At 36.9% G+C, this 23,474-nt stretch overlaps 1 protein-coding gene across 1 annotated transcript in view; it reads right to left on the bottom strand.

Annotated features, from left to right (window-relative positions):
* The window catches only part of LOC117808442 (gamma-aminobutyric acid receptor subunit gamma-3-like), a 138,474-nt gene that overhangs the window by 21,367 nt on the left and 93,633 nt on the right, over positions 1–23,474 (bottom strand). Inside the window, exons 6-7 of the mRNA XM_034678198.1 lie at positions 8,600–8,682; positions 4,487–4,624 (exon numbers count right to left, since the gene is read on the bottom strand). Of these exons, the coding sequence (XP_034534089.1) occupies positions 4,487–4,624; positions 8,600–8,682 (221 nt within the window). The remainder of the gene's footprint in view (positions 1–4,486; positions 4,625–8,599; positions 8,683–23,474) is intronic.

Genomic DNA, 23,474 nt, shown 5'->3' with positions numbered 1-23,474 from the left:
AGAGCACTTGGGAGCATTTAGCAAGTTACAGTGGCAAGGACAAACTTCCTTTAACAGGCAGAAACCTCCAGCAGGACCAGACTCATGTTAGATAAACTTCCTTTAACAGGCAGAAACCTCCAGCAGGACTAGACTCATGTTAGACAAACTTCCTTTAACAGGCAGAAACCTCCAGGAGGACTAGACTCATGTTAGACAAACTTCCTTTAACAGGCAGAAACCTCCAGCAGGACTAAAATCATGTTAGACAAACTTCCTTTAACTGGCAGAAACCTCCAGCAGGACTAGACTCATGTTAGACAAACTTCCTTTAACAGGCAGAAACCTCCAGCAGGACTAGAATCATGTTAGACAAACTTCCTTTAACAGGCAGAAACCTCCAGCAGGGCTAGACTCATGTTAGACAAACTTCCTTTAACAGGCAGAAACCTCCAGCAGGACTAGACTCATGTTAGACAAACTTCCTTTAACAGGCAGAAACCTCCAGCAGGACTAGACAAAATTCCTTTAACAGGCAGAAACCTCCAGCAGGACTAGACTCATGTTAGACAAACTTCCTGAAACAGGCAGAAACCTCCAGCAGGACTAGACTCATATTAGACAAACTTCCTTTAACAGGGAGAAACCTCCAGCAGGACCAGACTCATGTTAGACAAACTTCTTTTAACAGGCAGAAACCTCAAGCAGGATTACACTCATGTTAGAAAAACTTCCTTTAACAGGCAGAAACCTCCAGCAAGACTAGACAAACTTCCTTTAACAGGCAGAAACCTCCAGCAGGACTAGACTTATGTTAGACAAACTTCCTTTAACAGGCAGAAACCTCCAGCAGGATTAGACTCATGTTAGAAAAACTTCCTTAAAAAGGCAGAAACCTCCAGCAGGACTAGACTCATGTTAGACAAACTTCCTTTAACAGGCAGAAACCTCCAGCAAGACTAGACAAACTTCCTTTAACAGGCAGAAACCTCCAGCAGGATTACACTCATGTTAGAAAAACTTCCTTAAAAAGGCAGAAACCTCCAGCAGGACTAGACTCATGTTAGACAAACTTCCTGAAACAGGCAGAAACCTCCAGCAGGACTAGAATCATGTTACACAAACTTCCTTTAACAGGCAGAAACCTCCAGCTGGACTAGACTCATGTTAGACAAACTTCCTTTACCCGGCAGAAACCCCCAGCAGGACTAGACTCATGTTAGACAAACTTCCTTTAACAGGCAGAAACCTCCAGCAGGACTAGACTCATGTTAGACAAACTTCCTTTAACAGGCAGAAACCTCCAGCAGGACTAGAATCATGTTAGACAAACTTCCTTTAACAGGCAGAAACCTCCAGCTGGACTAGACCCATGTTAGACAAACTTCCTTTAACCGGCAGAAACCTCCAGCAGGACTAGACTCATGTTAGACAAACTTCCTTTAACAGGCAGAAACCTCCAGCAGGACTAGAATCATGTTAGACAAACTTCCTTTAACAGGCAGAAACCTCCAGCAGGACTAGACTCATGTTAGACAAACTTCCTTTAACAGCCAGAAACCTCCAGGAGGACTAGACTCATGTTAGACAAACTTCCTTTAACAGGCAGAAACCTCCAGCAGGACTAAAATCATGTTAGACAAACTTCCTTTAACTGGCAGAAACCTCCAGCAGGACTAGACTCATGTTAGACAAACTTCCTTTAACAGGCAGAAACCTCCAGCAGGACTAGACTCATGTTAGACAAACTTCCTTTAACAGGCAGAAACCTCCAACAGGACTAGACTCATGTTAGACAAACTTCCTTTAACAGGCAGAAACCTCCAGCAGGACTAGACTCATGTTAGACAAACTTCTTTTAACAGGCAGAAACCCCCAGCAGGACTAGAATCATGTTAGACAAACTTCCTTTAACAGGCAGAAACCTCCAGCAGGACCAGACTCCTGTTAGACAAACTTCCTTTAACCGGCAGAAACCTCCAGCAGGACTAGACTCATGTTAGACAAACTTCCTTTAACAGGCAGAAACCTCCAGCAAGACTAGACTCATGTTAGACAAACTTCCTTTAACAGGCAGAAACCTCCAGCAGGACTAGAATCATGTTAGACAAACTTCCTTTAACAGGCAGAAACCTCCAGCAGGACTAGACTCATATTAGACAAACTTCCTTTAACAGGCAGAAATCTCCAGCAGGACCAGACTCATGTTAGAAAAACTTCTCTTAGCAGGCAGAAACCCCCAGCAGGACTAGACTCATGTTAGACAAACTTCCTTTAACCGGCAGAAACCTCCAGCAGGACTAGACTCGTGTTAGACAAACTTCCTTTAACAGGCAGAAACCTCCAGTAGGACTAGACTCATGTTAGACAAACTTCCTTTAACAGGCAGAAACCTCCAGCAGGACTAGACTCATGTTAGACAAACTTCCTTTAAATGGCAGAAACCCCCAGCAGGACTAGACTCATGTTAGACAAACTTCCTTTAACAGGCAGAAACCCCCAGCAGGACTAGACTCATGTTAGACAAACTTCCTTTAACAGGCAGAAACCTCCAGCAGGACTAGACTCATGTTAGACAAACTTCCTTTAACAGGCAGAAACCCCCAGCAGGACTAGACTCATGTTAGACAAACTTCCTTTAACAGGCAGAAACCTCCAGCAGGACTAGACTCATGTTAGACAAACTTCCTTTAACCGGCAGAAACCTCCAGCAGGACTAGACTCATGTTAGACAAACTTCCTTTAACAGGCAGAAACCTCCAGCTGGACCAGACTCATGTTAGACAAACTTCCTTTAACAAGCAGAAACCTCCAGCTGGACTAGACTCATGTTAGACAAACTTCCTTTAATGGGCAGAAACTTCCAGCAGGACCAGACTCATGTTAGACAAACTTCCTTTAACAGGCAGAAACCTCCAGCAGGACCAGACTCATCTTAGACAAAATTCCTTTAACAGGCAGAAACCTCCAGCAGGACTAGACTCATGTTAGACAAACTTCCTTTAACTGGCAGAAACCTCCAGCAGGACTAGATTCATGTTAGACAAACTTCCTTTAATAGGCAGAAACCTCCGGCAGGACCAGACTCATGTTAGACAAACTTCCTTTAACAGGCAGAAACCTCTAGCAGGACTAGACTCATGTTAGAAAAACTTCCTTAAAAAGGCAGAAACCTCCAGCAGGACTAGAATCATGTTAGACAAACTTCCTGTAATAGGCAGAAACCTCCAGCAGGACTAGACTCATGTTAGACAAACTTCCTTTAACAGGCAGAAACCCCCAGCAGGACTAGAATCATGTTAGACAAACTTCCTTGAACAGGCAGAAACCTCCAGCAGGACTAGAATCATGTTAGACAAACTTCCTTAAACCGGCAGAAACCTCCAGCAGGACCAGACTCATGTTAGACAAACTTCCTTAAAAAGGCAGAAACCTCCAGCAGGACTAGACTCATGTTAGATAGACTTCCTTTAACAGGCAGAAACCTCCAGCAGGACTAGAATCATGTTAGACAAACTTCCTAAAAAAGGCAGAAACCCCCAGCAGGACTAGAATCATGTTAGACAAACTTCCTGTAATAGGCAGAAACCTCCAGCAGGACTAGACTCATGTTAGACAAACTTCCTTTAACAGGCAGAAACCCCCAGCAGGACTAGAATCATGTTAGACAAACTTCCTTGAACAGGCAGAAACCTCCAGCAGGACAAGACTCATGTTAGACAAACTTCCTTTAACAGGCAGAAACCTCCAGCAGGACTAGAATCATGTTAGACAAACTTCCTTAAAAAGGCAGAAACCCCCAGCAGGACTAGAATCATGTTAGACAAACTTCCTTTAACAGGCAGAAACCCCCAGCAGGACTAGACTCATGTTAGACAAACTTCCTTTAACCGGCAGAAACCTCAGCAGGACTAGACTCATGTTAGACAAACTTCCTTAAACCGGCAGAAACCTCCAGCAGGACTAGACTCATGTTAGACAAACTTCCTTTAACAGGCAGAAACCTCCAGCAGGACTAGACTCATGTTAGACAAACTTCCTTAAACAGGCAGAAACCTCCAGCAGGACTAGACTCATGTTAGACAAACTTCCTTTAACAGGCAGAAACCTCCAGCAGGACTAGACTCATGTTAGACAAACTTCCTTTTCAGGCAGAAACCTCCAGTAGGACTAGACTCATGTTAGACAAACTTCCTTTAACAGGCAGAAACCTCCAGCAGGACTAGAATCATGTTAGACAGACTTCTCTTAACAGGCAGAAACCTCCAGTAGGACTAGACTCATCTTAGACAAACTTCATTTAACAGGCAGAAACCTCCAGCAGGACTAGACTCATGTTAGACAAACTTCCTTTAACAGGCAGAAACCCCCAGCAGGACTAGAGACCATAACATCCGAATGAATCAAAAATATTGTTGCAGAAATGGCGTTTTCTGCCTATTAAAGGAAGTTCGTCCTTGCCGCCATCGTCAAACTTTCGTCAACCTTCCATTGGCTTCCTGCTTACCTGAAGTCGTCTTCTGCACGCCTGAAATGTTCCTAAGCCCCATGAAGTCGAACTGGTACAGCCTCCAGTATTTCTGATCCGACGTCTGCACGGAGTTTCGGTCCCACTTGTACACGATCTCATCTCGCGGGTAGCCATCTTGAAACCACACAGGAAGTGAGTATGGAGCGTGATGGAGAGAGGGAAAGAACAGAGAGATATTAGTTCAAGGTTAATGAAGCAATGTTACTTTTATTGCAAGCATGACTTATTTACATTTGGACAATAACTTGAAATATTGAGACTTTTAAAAGTAAAATAAAGACCCTTCTATTTAGTCTGGCTTTTAACATAAAAGTAGTATGGGAGGTAGAACCTTCATGATATTTATTCCACATGGAAGAAAATTGAAAACAAAATTGCATGTTTGAGTACATTCCTTACAATCTATACTCCTCTAGAATGCAACGCTCCCAACATGCAGGCCTGCTGGTCGTACCTTAAGTCTCTAAAAGTAGTATGGGAGGTAGAGCCTTCAGTTATCAGGACCCTCTCCTTTGGAATCATCTACCAGTCAGGGTCCGGGAGGCAGACACCCTCTCTACTTTTAAGAGTAGACTTCAAACTTTCCTTTTTGATAAAGCTTATAGTTAGAGCTGGATCAGGCTTGGACCACCTCTTAGTTATGCTGCTATAGGCTTAGACTGCCGGGTCATATTGGCCGTAGTTGTATAATTATTGCTCCCCCTAAAGAAGGGCATGTGGAGACCTAGCGCATGGCCCAAGCCCCAAGCTAGGCCTCACCTTAACCAGTTAATTCACAATGAGACATGATATAAACTTATAACACCTCCCTGATAGCTGATGGTAACGTGAAACCATATGGTGTTTATTCCATGTGGAAGAAAATTGAAAACAAAATTGCATTTTTAAGTGTAGTGTAGTGGAAAAGTACCTTCAATGATTTGCATACTTTAAAATGTTAGTAACTGTTGTGTACAAGGGGATTACCTCATTGTATGTCACGTCGGTGTAACACACTTAAAAAATTAAGTAATAAAAAAAAATAATAATAATTGATGCTCTACTATGGGCTGAGATTTGTGCCACTAGAAACTGAAATTGAATAATAATTTTGAATTTGAAAAGCATGATTTGAAATTGAATTTAATGTTGTGAAATTGAATTTAACGTTTTGAAATTAATGTTTCGAAACTGAATTTATTTGATTTGAAATTGGAATTAATGTTTTGAAACTGAATTTATTTGATTTGAAATTGAATTTAATGTTTTGAAACTGAATTTATTTCATTTGAAATTGGAATTCATGTTTTGAAACTGAATTTATTTTGATTTGAAATTTAAATTAATGTTTTGAAATTGAATTTATCTGATTTGAAATTTAATTTAATGTTTTGAAACTGAATTTAATTTTATTTGAAATTTAAATTAATGTTTTGAAACTGAATTTATTTGATTTGAAATTGAATTTAATGTTTTGAAACGGAATTTATCTGATTTGAAATTAAATGTAATGTTTTGAAACTGAATTTATTTGATTTGAAATTGAAATTAATGTTTTGAAACTGAATTTATTTGATTTGAAATTTAATTTAATGTTTTGAAACGGAATTTATCTGATTTGAAATTTAAATTAATGTTTTGAAACTGAATTTAATTTGATTTGAAATTGTATTTAACCTACTGGAAAACTCAACTCTCTATTTTCCTTAAATTAAAAAAAAATTCAATTAAAAAAAACTAAATGTTATTAACAAATCATATTATATGTGGAATTTCTAAGAGACCTTTCACATCAGTAACACTGTGAATATGAAGCTGGGCTCATTTAACGAGCTGACGCAATTTCACACTGAAAAATGAGTGACAGCAGTAATGAGCTATTGGGGAGCCTTGTTGTGCCCTGTAGTGACTCCAGACTTATTAAGTATATAGAGTCATTTAGAGTACAGCCATTGAATCCTAAGATACCCACAACATATAATGAGAATATCCAGGTTATAAAAGACTGGACGAATGATCCCACTCAGAACCCACAGACAACATCCGCTAATCAGCTGATCAGAGATCATTTCACATTTTGAGAGGTATAATAAATTAAAATTAACATACTGTCATTAATATAAAATAGAACAGCATGTTTTCATGAATTCTCTGCACCTAATGCCTATCATTATGGACGATGTGAGAACAGCCAAGATGCCGATAAGCTCCAATTCTTAAAAGCTATGGTTGCTGCAGTCGAGGCAGCCCCTTCTATAGAGTGCAGGCTTTCTGATAATTGTCTATTCTCTCTGTGCACATTTCTTGAAATCCACCCAAAGGCTCGGGGCTCATGGAGTTGTGAACCAGACATGGCGTTTCTTTTGGCAGTGACATTTTCAAGGAGAAAGGGAGAAATGAAAGCCCTATCAGTCCATGAAGAGGCTTTGCCGGTTTACACCAGATAATGAGAGTGTAGTGCTACATCTCAGTCTCATCGTTTTCCTCCTAGGTCGCCTTCAATTCACATCTCAATCACAAGATTGAGCTGTATCCTTTCTTATTCCCTGAAGAGGAGGGGGAGCAGAGCATGGACAATTTCACTCTGTTACTTGACTCTGTTAGCACTAGGAGCCATGCGTTAGGGCCACAAGGGCTCTTTGACCAGCCAGCTCTTTGTGTAGGAGTGTTTGGGTGAACAACTGTCAAAGGCAAACATTTTAAATTTGGAAAAAAAAAAAAAAGGTTAAATTTGGAAAAAAGGTTAAATTTGGAAAAAATGTTTAATTTGGAAAAAAATTTAAATTTGGAAAAAATGTTAAATTTGGAAATATGTTAAATTTGAAAAAATGTTAATTTGGAAACAATAATAAATTTTTAAAAAAAGTTAAATTTGGAGAAAAAAATGTTACATTTGGAAAAAATAATACATTTGGAAATATGTTAAATTTGAAAAAAGAATATTTAATTAGGCAAAAATGTTAAATTTAGAAAGAAAATAATACATTGGAAAAAAATTTACATTTGGAAAATTGTTAAAGTTGGAAAATATGTTAAATTTGGAAAAAATGTTAAATTTGGAGAACATAAAACATTTGGGAAAATGTTGAATTAGGAAAAAATGATACATTTGGAAATATGTTAAATTTGAAACAATGTTAATTTGGAAAAAATAACAAATTAAAAATAAAGTTAAATTTGGAAAAAAATGTTACATTCTGAAAAAACAATACATTTTGAAATATGTTAAATTTAAAAAATATTGTTTAATTTCGCAAAAATGTTAAATTTGGAAAGAAAATAATACATTGGAAAAGATGTTACATTTGGAAAATTGATACATTTGGAAAATTGATCAATTTGGAAATATGTTAAATTTGAAAATATGTTAAATTTGAAAAAAATGTTAATTTGGAAAAAATAATAAATTAAAAATAAAGTTAAATTTGGAAAAAAATGTTCCATTCTGAAAAAATAATACATTTGGAAATATGTTTAAATTTGAAAAAAGAATGTTTAATTTGGCAAAAATGTTTAATTTGGAAAGAAAATAATACATTGGAAAAGATGTTACATTTGGAAAATTGTTAAATTTGGAAAGTATGTTAAATTTGGAATATATGTTACATTTGGAAATAAGTTAAATTTGAAAAAATGTTAAATTTGGAAAAAATGATAAATAAATTTTAAAAAAAGTTAAATTTGGAAAAATAAGTTATATTTGGGAAAAATGTTAAATTCAAATTGGTCAGTTGTTAAAGGACAGTGAAAGCATGGCTCTCAGACTTTGATCCCTCTTGATCCTGTGTGTTTTGAGTTGTTCACGGTTTACTTGCTGTTCGAACGGTGAGTCTGGTCCTGCCTAAGAATTCTTCCTGCTAAAAGACAGTGCAGGAAAAACTGACTCAATTAGAGTAAAGTGTGTATTTGTAGCCACTGTCTGTCTCTGCTAGCTTGTTAAATTTGGCGGCAATGTTTTTGACTTTCAAACAGTCAAATGTATAAAAAACTTAAATTTTCACCATGAGACATTGTGCTACTTTTGCACTTGTAATAAGTACAAGCATTGCTTTGCAAGAATGTGTGCATATTTGTCAGTGTGCTGTTTTGCATGTTAATCCCAATATTCACAGCTGGAGAAGACAAGCGGACAGGAGTGTTCGTCCATCGGGAAATTATGGAGTTGCAGCTGGCACTCTGCGTTGATGGTCATCCTAGAGGAGGAGAGGCACAATGAAAAAAGACCCATTAAGCATATGTTGTGTGAATGCATGCTATCTTTCATTGCTTATCTTAAATGCAACATTACACAAGGACTATGAAACACTGGCTTCAAAAGCAGATGGTGCAGGATCACACTTGATTGCTTGGTAGATGTGTGAAATCCTTCATAATGACAGTTTCATCAACAGCATCAGACGTTGTTTCATAAATACCATACAGGTTAGTTTGGAGGTCAAAGTTACATTTCTTTAAGCATCCTGGCTGGTCCTGTTGAACGCACATCATTTGTTGGTCTTACCTCAGTGTGTAAAGAATTTTTCCATTAGTCTTGATTCTGAGCAGCTGATTGGGTGTCGTTATCCAGTGAGAGTCAGCATTTTTGGAGTTTCTAAAGATGGTGTCCGGCAGCCAGATCAAGCCAACCATATTGCTAGTTCAACAAAAGACAGAGAAAGAGACAGAGAAGGAGTGAGGGGTAGAATGTTAAAAACTTATATATTGCTGTTCCTTGTTACTTCTTCAGACGCCAGTGAAATGTTTGAATGTGTTTCACCTGAGGTTAAAAACATGGAAAAAGTAATGACTGTGAATGGTTTTTGGAATAATTTAAAAAATAAATTAAAAAAATTGGTAAAAAAGTTGACCCCAGACCTGTCAAAATAATTTGGCAGAAATTTAAATTTTTGCTCCCAAAGCAGAAAAACATGAAAAAAAAGTTAAACTGTTGTGTCTGAGGTTAATAATATGGACAAATAAATGATTGTGAATGCTTTTTGGAACAATTTGAAAAAAAAAAAAGGTTTTGATAAAAAAGTTGACCCCGGACTTGTCGGAAAGACAATTTTGCTCAAATTTGATTTTTTGCCTGCAAAACAGAAAAACATGAAAAAATGTGAAAATTTTGCGCCTGAGGTTAAAAACACAGAAAAAGCATTGACTGTGAGTGGTTTGTGGAATAATTTGAAAAAAAAAAAATTGGACAAAAAAGTTATAAAAAGAAAATATAATTAGGCTGAAAAATCGCGCTGCCAGACAACTACTTGTGTCTATTTGCATATTTACATTCACTTTAATAATGTAATTCATTTACACAAATTATTTAATTTGCATTTGGTGTGAGTCTGGTCCTGCCTAAGGATTCTGCCTGTTAAAACACAGTGAAAGCAGGGCTCTTAGACAGTGATCCCTCTTGATCCTATGTGTTTTGAGTACCCCAAATTTGGATCCATTTTCATTGTTCATGTTTTACAGGCAGTTCAAAAATTGAGTCTGGTCCTGTCTAAGGAGTCTGCCTGCTAAAAGACAGTGAAAGCAGGGCTCTCAGCCTTTGATCCCTCTTTGATCCTGTGTGTTTTGAGTACCCCAAATTTGGATCCAATTTCATTGTTCATGATTTACAGAATGTGTAGCCATGAGTCTGGTCCTGCCTGAGGATTCTTCCTGCTAAAAGACAGTGATAGCAGAGCTCTCAGCCTTTGTTCTTGCTTGATCCTGTGTGTTTTGAGTACCCCAAATTTGGATCCAATTTCATTCTTCATGATTTACAGACTTTGCAACCATGAGTCTGGTCCTGCCTGAAGATTCTTCCTGCTAAAAGACAGTGAAAGCAGGGCTCTCAGCCTTTGATCCCTCTTTGATCCTGTGTGATTTGAGTACCCCAAATTTGGATCCAATTTCATTGTTCATGATTTACAGACTTTGCAACCATGAGTCTGGTCCTGCTTAAGGATTCTGCCTGTTAAAACACAGTTAAAGCAGGGCTCTCAGACAGTGATCCCTCTTTATCCTATGTGTTTTGAGTACCCCAAATTTAGATCCATTTTCATTGTTCATGTTTTACAGGCAGTTCAAAAATTGAGTCTGGTCCTGCCTAAGGATTCTGCCTGCTAAAAGACAGTGATAGCAAAGCTTTCAGCCTTTGATCCCTCTTTGATCCTGTGTGTTTTGAGTACCCCAAATTTGGATCCAATTTCATTGTTCATGATTTACAGACTTTGCAACCATGAGTCTGGTCCTGCTTAAGGAATCTGCGTGTTCAAACACATTTAAAGCAGGGATCTCAGACTTTGATCCCTCTTGATCCTGTGTGTTTTGAGTACCCCAAATTTGGATCCATTTTCATTGTTCATGTTTTACAGGCAGTTCAAAAATTTAGTCTGGTCCTGCCTAAGGAGTCTGCCTGCTAAAAGACAGTGAAAGCAGGGCTCTCAGACTTTGATGCCTCTTGATCCTGTGTGTTTTGAGTACCCCAAATTTGGATCCAATTTCATTGTTCATGGTTTACAGGCTAATCAACCATGAGTCTGGTCCTGCTTGAGGATTCTGCCTGTTAAAACACAGTGAAAGCAGGACTCTCAGCCTTTGTTCTTGCTTGATCCTGTGTGTTTTGAGTACCCCAAATTTGGATCCAATTTCATTGTTCATGATTTACAGACTTTGCAACCATGAGTCTGGTCCTGCCTGAGGATTCTGCCTGCTAAAAGACAGTGAAAGCAGAGCTCTCAGACTTTGATCCCTCTTGATCCTGTGTGTTTTGAGTACCCCAAATTTGGATCCAATTTCATTGTTCATGATTTACAGACTTTGCAACCATGAGTCTGGTCCTGCCTGAGGATTCTTCCTGCTAAAACACAGTGATAGCACAGCTCTCAGCCTTTGATCCCTCTTTGATCCTGTGTGATTTGAGTACCCTAAATTTGGATCCAATTTCATTGTTCATGATTTACAGACTTTGCAACCATGAGTCTGGTCCTGCCTGAGGATTCTGCCTGTTAAAACACAGTGAAAGCAGGACTCTCAGCCTTTGTTCTTGCTTGATCCTGTGTGTTTTGAGTACCCCAAATTTGGATCCAATTTCAGTGTTCATGATTTACAGACTTTGCAACCATGAGTGTGGTCCTGCCTGAGGATTCTTCCTGCTAAAAGACAATGAAAGCAGGGCTCTCAGACTTTGATCCCTCTTGATCCTGTGTGTTCTGAGTACCCCAAATTTGGATCCAATTTCATTGTTCATGGTTTACAGGCTAATCAACCATGAGTCTGGTCCTGCTTGAGGATTCTGCCTGTTAAAACACAGTGAAAGCAGGACTCTCAGCCTTTGATCCCTCTTTGATCCTGTGTGATTTGAGTACCCCAAATTTGGATCCAATTTCATTGTTCATGATTTACAGACTTTGCAACCATGAGTCTGGTCCTGCTTAAGGAATCTACCTGTTCAAACACATTTAAAGCAGGGATCTCAGACTTTGATCCCTCTTGATCCTGTGTGTTTTGAGTACCCCAAATTTGGATCCATTTTCATTGTTCATGTTTTACAGGCAGTTCAAAAATTTAGTCTGGTCCTGCCTAAGGATTCTGCCTGCTAAAAGACAATGAAAGCAGGGCTCTCAGACTTTGATGCCTCTTGATCCTGTGTGTTTTGAGTACCCCAAATTTGGATCCAATTTCATTGTTCATGGTTTACAGGCTAATCAACCATGAGTCTGGTCCTGCTTAAGGAATCTGCCTGTTCAAACACATTTAAAGCAGGGATCTCAGACTTTGATCCCTCTTGATCCTGTGTGTTTTGAGTGACCATTTTGGATCCAATTTCATTGTTCATGGGTTACATACTTTTCAACCATGAGTCTGGTCCTGTCTAAGGAGTCTGCCTGCTAAAAGAAAGTGGAAGCAGGGCTCTCAGCATTTGTTCTTGCTTGATCCTGTGTGTTTTGAGTACCCCAAATTTGGATCCAATTTCATTGTTCATGGGTTACATACTTTTCAACCATGAGTCTGGTCCTGTCTAAGGAGTCTGCCTGCTAAAAGACAGTGGAAGCAGGGCTCTCAGCCTTTGCTCTTGCTTGATCCTGTGTTTTGAGTACCCCAAATTTGGATCCAATTTCATTGTTCATGGTTTACAGGCTGCTCATACCATGAGTCTGATCCTGTCTAAGGAGTCTGTTTGCTGAAAGACAGTGAAAGCATTAGTCTCTCACTTTGATCCCTCTTGATTCTGTGTGTTTAGAGTACCCCAAATTTGGATCCAATTTTATTGTTCATGATTTACAGACTGTGCAACCATGAGTCTGGTCCTGCCTGCCAAAAGAAGGGTTTTCCTTGCCCCTTTTGTGAAAACCGCTGTTATTTTTGGTAGTATGATGGCTCTTTTCATCTAATAAAGTGGTCTAATTATAATAATTTGCACATTGCTAATATATGCTCAGTGAATGTGATACCTGTTTAGGGTAAGAGTCTTCATGGTGCTGCTGTTGAACTTCAACCGGGTGTCCACCCAGGTCTGGGCGAAGATAATATCAATCTGGTATTCCTGGGGAGAGAGATGTCGAGTTAATACACTGATATGAAAACTTTCTTGAAAGTACTTTGGAGACCGGAGGAGCTGAAAATGTGTTTGTTTGAACACAAATGGTATCACATCAAAGGAAAGACTACAGCGTTGCAGTAATCAGTGGAAACACTAAGAAATGCATTATTATGTTTTTGATATGGAAATGTAATTATGCCATCCCACAAATGTTTACTTCAGCACATCAGATTTTTTTCCACCACAGCAGTGACCCTTGCTAATTGTCAGAAGCCTGAATCAGGATTTCCATGTGAAAATAAATCCTACATATATTTCCAGTGGATGAGAACTGCTGTTTGTGTTGTGCTAAAAATGTCTCTTTGTTTTCATTACACTGTATTTGAATCACTGGAAGAAGGTAAGCATACCCCCTTGCGTTAAAGTGACAGTACAGTTAGAGTACACCCCTTCCTCCCAACCCCTCTCATCCCTTACTTTAACTCTACCTGTCCCATTAAAGTTACTAACCATAGGCCTTTCTGGAGTCCCACAGAGAACACCAGGAGTCCATTTAGAGACACTTTCTCCTTATAGTTCTAAAGATCTTTTTATTTTGTTTTTTGCCACTGACACAGTCAGAACAGTCTGCAGCAACACTAATAAAAATTGTTGTTTACTACATTTGAAGACCTTTTTTTTTTAAATGTACAAGATATATTTGCATTCTATGCTTTAAAAATGTTAAATACATAAAACATGTTTGTGATTTTCACAGTTACAAATCTAACAAAACTGAGAGAAAATTGTGAGCAAAATTTTCACTTTTTCATGTTCTTTTGCATCAGAGGCAAAATTTTCACTTTTTTCATGTCTATAGCAGAAAAAACGTAATTTAGTTTTTTTCATGATTTTTGTGACTGACGTAAATTTTTCACATTGTTCATGAGTTTTTTACGCAATGGATCCACAGCAATTGTTTTTAATTTTCTCTCAACTTTTTAATTTTTTTCACATCACATTTTTTTTATACTTTTGCTTTTATCAGAATTTTTACTTTTTTCATGATTTTTTCAGGTCTGTGGTAAAATTTGGGATTTTTCCACGATTTTTGCGTCAGAAGCAAAATGTTAATTTTTATCATGATTTATAAGTCAGAAGAAAAAAATCTGTACAGTTTTGTGTCGGGTATGGAAATCCAAAAAAAAATGTTAACAAGTGCTGGATCCAAAATTGCTACCTGTTTACTTACAATGGTAACAGAAGGAACCCATAAAAGGGACGAGATAAATGATTCTAAAGTTGTCCTATTCGGATTTTTTTGTTTTTTGTGTAATTTTAGATCTAGTTTCTTAATATTTTTTGTGAAAATGCGAAGTCACACTTGGGGGGTTGTGCTGAAAAAAATGACACCAAACAAGGCATGGTAAACAGTTTTTAAGAGGAAATATACAAGTAAAATCAAAATTAGTCAAAAACGGCCAATTATACCCTAGACCCCATAGGGGGAAGTTATATTTTTGCCTTTAACAGAGAAGACAGCTGAAGAGAGACAGGAAATGTGGGGAGTAGAGAGTGGGGGAGGACATGCAATAAATGGTCGAGGCTGGAATTCGACCTCTGCAACGAGGATCTCTATATATGGGGCGTGCGCTTAGACCGCTAGGCCAATGGCGCCCCCTCTGGACATTCCTAACACTCTTCATTAACAGGTGATGCAGGGATCTTTCATTAATTAATGAGCCCTTTATCAACTCATTAGTTTGATTATTTGAACATGGTGGATAAAATACCTCCGGAATGTGCCCTGGAGAAAACTTTTTTTCTTTTTTCCATCTTTCACCAAATTCAGAGAATTTACTTTCAGGCTCCAGGGGCACGCTGCCACATGCCTAAGCCCGCTGAGGGAGCTCACAGGGCGGGTAAAATACCTCTGGAATGTGCCCTGGAGGAAACTTTTTTTTTTTTTTAATTACTATTATTATAATTTTAATTAGATTTTTTCTAGTTAAATTCCAGTTTGGTTTATAATGAATTTTTTTTTTTTTTTAAATATACACATATATTGAAATGTATGTAATGTGAACAGTGTTAATGCTTAGAGTTCTTCTCTGCTTTCTTCATTTAAACAGTTTTTTTTTTTGCATTAAGTTAGTAAAAAAGTCAGCTCAGCACACCATGAATATTTCACCATTACTAACTCATAATGGACTCTCCTCTGCTCTGCTGCTGATGAAGTAGAATCCAGTGACTTCTCCAACACTGTCCTGTGATTTAGTATTATTATATTATGCGTTGCAGTGAAGGTAATCTCCTGCTTAAGCACACATCACTGACTAATGCATTTCTTCAGGCAAAACCGATGCTGCATATTTGTTTCAATATTTATAAGTGAAATATTTATATCTCACAGACCTTGGGAAATTGGTTGTTAGTCTGCATTTTTAATCCCTCAAGAAGAAGAAGAAGAAGAAGAAAAAAAACATGGAGAGTTTGATTTCTTAAAGTCACGTGTTCATGTCTCTGCTGGATGCTGTTCAGGGCTGATGATGGACTTCTATCACATTCCTATTGGACAAACAATCAGGTACCAGTGTGTGTGTGTGTGTGTGCGTGTGTGTGTGTCAGTGCATATTTTAGGATTTGGGAGACTAATTTCAGAAGCATTCCTTTGTCTTTCATACTCTGTAGAATTAAACAAAGCCCCCTTGAAAGATAAATAAAACAACACAAGCCTGGATGATTTGCATACTCCCTTCTTTGCTTAATCTATTTGAGAGGAAGAAACACAACATGAAAAACGTCCCAGTCTTCAGGCTAGGCAACAATTGGTGCCCATCTTAAGGCATATTCACCATCTATGTCTGTTTGTCCTAATCTAATGATTCACCTTTTTCAGATTTTGTGTCAGAAGAAAAGTCGTTTTTTTTTCATGTAACCATGGCAGAAACTACATTTTCACTTTGTTCCCATATTTTTAATGATGGGGAAAAAATGTAACTTTTTCTGACTTTTTTGCATTAGAAGCAAATTTTTCCATTTCTCATTTCTTTCCAAGTAAGGTCATCAATTCTTCAAAATTTTCGCTTTTTTCCACAACTTTCATGACAGACGCAAATTTTCTAAATGTTCATATTTGTTGCCTTAGAGGCAAATTTTTCACTTTTTCAAGTTTTCACACAATGGGTCCACAGTAATTACTTTTTTCAAGGTTTTTCATGTCTGAAGCAACATTTTGAACTTTCCATGATTATTCCGTTAGAAGCAAAATGTTAATTTTTATCATGGTTTTCATGATGGAAGAAAAAATTTAGAATTTTTCATGTTTTTCACATCAGTTCCTCTGGCATAGCTTTTTCCGTAATTTTTACCTTATTCATGTTTCTTTGTGTCTAAAGCAAAGCTTTCACTTTTTAATTTTCTGTTGCGTCAATTTTCAAAAGCAAAATTGTAACAGTAAAATTTAACTTTTCATTTTCTTTCGCGTCAAAAGCAAAATATTAAATTTTCATGTTAATTCGTGTCAGAAGCAACATTTTCACTTTTTTCATATCTTTCACAAAAAAAACCTAAAGTTTTCATAGAAGCAAAATGTTAACTTTTATCATGATTTTCACAATGGAAGGAATATTTTCACCTCTGGCATAGCTTGTTCCATAATTTTTACTTTATTCATGTTTCTTTGTGTCTAAAGCAAAGTTTTCACTTATTAATTTTCTGTTGCGTCAATTTTCAAAAGCAAAATTGTAACTTTTTCATTTTCTTTCGCGTCAAAAGCAAAATGGTAACTTTTTCAAGGTAATTCATGTCAGAAGCAACTTATTCACTTTTTTCATATCTTTCACAAAAAAAGGCTACATTTTTCATAGAAGCAAAATGTTAATTTTTATCATGATTTTCACAATCGAAGGAATATTTTCACCTCTGGCATAGCTTGTTCCATAATTTTTACTTTATTCATGTTTCTTTGTGTCTAAAGCAAAGTTTTCACTTTTTAATTTTCTCTTGCGTCAACTTTCAAAAGCAAAATTGTAATTTATTTGATTTTCTTTCGCATCAAAAGCAAAATTTTAACATGTTCTTTCACGTCAAAAGTTAAATTTTAACATTTCATGTTCTTTCGCATCAAAAGCAAAATGGTAAATTTTTCAAGGTAATTCGTGTCAGAAGCAACATTTTTACTTTTTTTCATATCTTTCACAAAAAAAAGCTAAATTTTTCATAGAAGCAAAATGTTAATTTTTATCATGATTTTCACGATCAAAGGAATATTTTCACCTCTGGCATAGCTTGTTCAATAATTTTTACTTTATTCATGTTTCTTTGTGTCTAAAGCAAAGTTTTCACTTTTTAATTTTCTCTTGCGTCAATTTTCAAAAGCAAAATTGTAATTTTTTTGATTTTCTTTCGCATCAAAAGCTAAATTTTAACATTTTCTTTCACGTCAAAAGTTAAATTTTAACATTTCATGTTCTTTCGCATCAAAAGCAAAATTGTAACTTTTTCATTTTCTTTAGCATCAAAAGTAAAATTTAACTTTTCATCTTCTTTCACGTCAAAAGCAAAATGTTAACTTTTTTCATATCTTTCACAAAAAAGCTACATTTTTCATAGAAGCAAAATGTTAATTTTTATCATGATTTTCACAATGGAAGGAATATTTTCACCTCTGGCATAGCTCGTTCCGTAATTTGTACTTTATTCATGTTTCTTTGTGTCTAAAGCAAAGTTTTCACTTTTTAAATTTATTTTGTGTCAGAAGCAAAATTTTCACTATTTCATGTTCTTTTGCATCAGAAGCAAAATTTTCACTTTTTTCATGTCTATAGCCAAAAAAGCTAAATTTAGTTAGTTTTCATGATTTTCATGACTGATGTAAATTGGTAATTGATAAGAACCCTGTGCCAACTGAAAGACAGAAACTGGATTGATTGGTAAAGAAAACGCCTCTCTTTGAAGAAGAAGTGATGTTTGTGAGACTGTTTTCTCATTTTGATGCTATATTTTTTCTTCTCAAAACTAAGAGGATGAATCCACTCCTTTCTCTTGACAAAATAAAGTGATTTGCCATTACTATTTAATGCTTTTATGCCACATGTACCGCTACAAGGCCCAGGGACAGTCTATAAAAGAGATGCTGCTCATCATTAATGGATGGGCAGTCTCGCTCCAAATACTACACATTTTCATGAATTGCTTGTGAGGGAAAACAAGCGGGAGGAGAGGATGGTGAACCGGAGGACCGGGATAAAAGAGGACACAGCAAAGGGTAATCAAATAATGATTTGATAACTGTTATGGGAGCTCCCCGCGTTTCCAAGTGCTTGACTGTAATACCAAAGCCTGAGGTTGGGAGAGCACACCTCCACTGTCTTTCATCAAAAGCCAAAGCAGGACCATTCTCATCAAAAAAAAAGATTTGCATGCAATAAATTACAGTTGGCACTGTGGCTCTGTTCTGGTGTCTCCCTGCCCTTCCATGTGCCTACATGGAATGCCAAAGCCTGAGATGGGGAGAGCAAATCTCCCCTCTCTTTTATGTGCAAACATAAACAGCCAAGGCAGGACCAGTCTCATAAATAAAAAAAATATTTGCTTCATTAAATTACAGTTGGCGGTGTGGCTCTGTTCTGGTGGCTCCCGGCCCTTCAATGTTTCCACATGGAATGCCAAAGCCTTAAATAAGAAGAGCTTGCATCCTCTCTCTTTCATGTGCATACATGAAAAGCAAAGTCAAGACCACTCTCATCAAAATAATTCACTATTTGCACGTAATAAGTTATATTTGGAGGTATGGCTCTGTTCTGGGAGCTCCCTGCCTTTCCATGTTCCTATGTGGAATGTCAAAGTCTGAGATGGGGAGAGCACATCACCCCTCTCTATTATGTTCATATATGAAGCGCCAGGGAAGGAAGACTCTCATCAGAATAATGTATTATCTCCATGCAATAAGTTGTATTTGGTGGTATGGCTCTGTTCTAGGAGCTCCCTGCCTTTCCAAGAGGTCAAGTGGAATGCCAAAGCCTGAGATGGGCACAGCAAATCTCCACTGTCTTTCATCAAAAGCCAAAGCAGGACCCTTCTCATCAAAAAAATGATTTGCTTGCAATTAATTACAGTTGGCGCTGTGGTGCCGTTCTGGTGTCTCCCTGCCCTTCCAATGTGCCCATATGGAATGCCAAAGCCTTAAGTAGGAAGAGCTCACATCCTCTCTCTTTCATGTGTGTACATGGAAAGCCAAGTAAGGGAAACTCTCATCAAAATAATTAATTATATGCCAGCACTAAGTTATATTTGGCAGTGTGGCTCTATTCTAGGAGATCCCTGCCTTTCCAAGAGGTCAAGTGTAATGCCAACGCCTGAGGTGGGGAGAGCACATCTCCCCTCTCTTTTATGTTCAAACATAAAGAGCCAAGGCAGGACCAGTCTCATAAATAAAAAATTATTTGCTTGCAATAAATTACAGTTGGCAGTGTGGCTCTGTTCTGGTGGCTCCCAGCCCTTCCATGTGTCCACGTTGAATGCCAAAGCCTTAAATAAGAAGAGCTCACATCCTCTCTCTTTCATGTGCATACATGAAAAGCAAAGTCAGGACAGCTCTCATCAAAATAATTAATTATTTGCAAGCACTAAATTACAGTTGGCGTTATTGCTCTATTCTAGGAGCTCCCTGCCTTTCCATGAGCTCAAGTGTAATGCCAACGCCTGAGGTGGGGAGAGCATATCTCCCTTCTATTTCATGAGCATGCAAAAGGCAAGTCAGGACAACTTTCATCAAAAAAATGATTTGCATGCAATGAGTTATATTTGGCAGTATGGTTCTGTTATGGGAGCTCCCCGCGTTTCCAAGTGTTTGAGTGTAATTCCAAAGCCTGAGGTTGGGAGAGCACACCTCCACTGTCTTTCATCAAAAGCCAAAGCAGGACCCTTCTCATCAGAAAAAATGATTTGCCCGCAATAAATTACAGTTGGCGCTGTGGTGCCGTTCTGGTGTCTCCCTGCCCTTCCATGTGCCCATGTGAAATGCCAAAGCCTTAAGTAGTAAGAGCTCACATCCTCTCTCTTTCATGTGCATACATGAAAAGCCAAGTCAGGACAACTCATCAAAATAATCAATTATTTGCAAGCATTAAGTAATATTTGGCAGTGTGGCTCTATTCTAGGAGCTCCCTGCCCTTCCATGTGCCCATGTGGAATGCCAAAGCCTTAAGTAGGAAGAGCTCACATCCTCTCTCTTTCATGTGCATACATGAAAAGCCAAGTCAGGACAACTCATCAAAATAAAAAATGATTTGCTTGCAATAAATTACAGTTGGCGGTGTGGCTCTGTTCTGGTGGCTACCGGCCCTTTCATGTGTCTACGTGGAATGCCAAAGCCTTAGGTTGGGATAGCATACCTCCCCTCTCTTTCATGTGCAAACATGAAAAGCCAAAGCAGGACCCTTCTCATCAAAATAATTTATTGTTTGCAAGCATTAAGTAATATTTGGCAGTGTGGCTCTATTCTAGGAGTTTCCTGCACTTCCATGTGCCCATGTGGAATGCCAACGCCTTAAGTAGGAAGAGCTCAAATCCTCTCTCTTTCATGTGCATACATGAAAAGCCAAGTCAGGACAACTCATCAAAATAAAAAATGATTTGCTTGCAATAAATTACAGTTGGCGGTGTGGCTCTGTTCTGGTGGCTACCGGCCCTTTCGTGTGTCTACGTGGAATGCCAAAGCCTTAGGTTGGGAGAGCATACCTCCCCTCTCTTTCATGTGCAAACATGAAAAGCCAAAGCAGGACCCTTCTCATCAAAATAATTAATTATTTGCACGTAATAAGTTATATTTGGAGGTATGGCTCTATTCTAGGAGCTCCCTGCCCTTCCATGTGCCCATGTGGAATGCCAAAGCCTGAAGTAGGAAGAGCTCACATCCTCTCTCTTTCATGTGCATACATGAAAAGCCAAGTCAGGACAACTCATCAAAATAAAAAAGGATTTGCTTGCAATAAATTACAGTTGGCGGTGTGGCTCTGTTCTGGTGGCTACCGGCCCTTTCATGTGTCTACGTGGAATGCCAAAGCCTTAGGTTGGGAGAGCATACCTCCCCTCTCTTTCATGTGCAAACATGAAAAGCCAAAGCAGGACCCTTCTCATCAAAATAATTTATTGTTATAGGTATATTTGGCAGTGTGGCTCTTTTCTAGGAGCTCCCTGCCTTTTCCAAAGGCTCAAGTGGAATGCCAAAGCCTGAGGTGGGGAGAGCACATCTCCCCTCTCTTTCATGGGCATACATGAAAAGCCAAGGTGGGACCAGCCTCATCAAAATTATTAACTATCTCCATGCATTAAGTTGGATTTGGCAGCATGGCTCTGTTCTGGGAGCTCCCTGTCCTTCCACCTGTGTACATGGAATCCAGTGTTGAACCTCCCGAACAGCCCTGTGAAATGTTTTCAAACATGTCCGTGTAGAAATCAGGGAATCCTTACTAATGACGGATGAAAAACACAAACACAATATTCGCGGACACATCGTACATACACACATACACACATACACACATACACACATACACACATACACAGACAGATGGGTGGTGTGTCTCTGTGTTGGGGACTCTGTGGGTGTTCCTGTTTGTGTGCCATGCCAGTAAGTAGCCTGACCACCAAAATAGCATGTTCGGGTTCCTTTTAGAGCGGAGGTTCAGGATGTCCTTCAATCTCTGTGCACTCAATTATTCAGTTTTTCAGTTCTCTGTTCTTGCTGTTGTGTCCAGGGTGTACTTTCTTTCATTCAGTCAAAGTTTAAGTGCACGTACGGGTCCAGATGGTTTGTCTGGACACCAAAATAATACGGTTTACATGAATAAACATGAGCATCATGAAGTCAAGGATCCAGCACATACCTTTTTGACCACACATCCCCATCCATATTAATGCAGCTGGTTTAAAAGGTTAGCATGCATTTGAAATGATTTAACATTAGCATGAATTGTGCTCATTTATGCAATGGCATAGCTGTTTTAATAGCCTTAAGCAAATGAGGGCTGCAGGACATATGCAGTAAATCTATACGATTTGATTCAAGGAATACAAATAAATTAATAAATAAATAGGAAAAAGCTCAATTTTCATACAATGAATTGCATGTAATTATGGCATTCATTACTGAATTACTGTAGTAAATACAAATAATCATAACAATAATAATAATAACAAATTAAACAATAATACAAATCAATGTATATATAAATACAAATAAATAAATACAAATAGTAAATAAAAGCATTAAAAGACAATACAAAGGTTGTAAGAAGGAGACAATGTCACAGTTTAAAAAACATAAATAAATATAAATAAATAAGAATACATGAAAATAAATAAACAAATAAATACAAATACATAAAAATGAAATAAATAAATAATAAATACAAACAGATAAGTAAGCATGAAAGGACAATGAAAAGAAGAAGACATTACATCATAGAAAATGAAAATGATAGATTAAGAACATTGAAATTAAAAAAGTAAATAATAAAATCTAATAAAATTATCAAATAAAATTAAAAACAGAATAAAGTAGTGAGACAGTAGACCACAAGAACAATGTTATAGAGTTTTTAAAAAATACATAAATACAAATAAATAAATAAGAATACATAAAAATAAATACATAAATACAAATAAATAAATAAAATATATAACCCAATAAATTCAAAAAATAAATCATAAATACATATAAATAATTAAGAATACATACAAATATATTAATAAAACAAATAAATCAATAACAATATATAGAATAAATTAATGAATAAATAAGTAATACAAATAGATAAGTAAATTAAAGCATTAAAGGAAAATACAAAGGTTTTAAGAAGATATCACATCAGTGAAAATAGAAAATAGAATATATTAAGAACTTTAAAATAAAAAAATAAATAATAATAATTATACAATAAATAATCAAAATACAATGTGAATGATTAAAAAGAAGAAACGCAAATTTAACAAAATAAAGCAGTAAGACAGTAGTCCAAAAGAACAATGCGAGTTTTTAAAAAATTACATAAATACAAATAATTAATAAGAATAACAAAAGATTACAAAAAATGAATAAATAAATAAAACAAATAAATAATTAGAAATACATAAAATGACCAAAAAAAAATTAATACATGAATAAATAAAAATAAATAAGAATACATACAAATAAATACATAAAACACATAAAATAAATAAATGAAAAAATTATCAAATTAAATTATCAAATTAAATTATCAAGTAAAATTAAAAACAATCAAAGAGGAGTGTAGAATAAAATACATTGTAAATGATTAAAAAGAAGAAACGCAAATGAAACAGAATAATGTAGTGAGACAGTAGACCAAAAGAACAAAATAAGAATTCGTAAAAAGGAATAAATAAATATAACAAATACATTAACAAAAAAAAACAAACATTAATAATGAACAAATAAATACATAAAAACAAATAGATAAGTAAATAAAG

The sequence above is a fragment of the Notolabrus celidotus genome, chromosome 24, assembly GCF_009762535.1.
Source record: "Notolabrus celidotus isolate fNotCel1 chromosome 24, fNotCel1.pri, whole genome shotgun sequence".
In the NCBI taxonomy this organism is placed as follows: Eukaryota; Metazoa; Chordata; class Actinopteri; order Labriformes; family Labridae; genus Notolabrus; species Notolabrus celidotus.
Note: the sequence above shows the minus strand (reverse complement) of the source record. Positions and strands in the feature narration are given on the sequence as shown.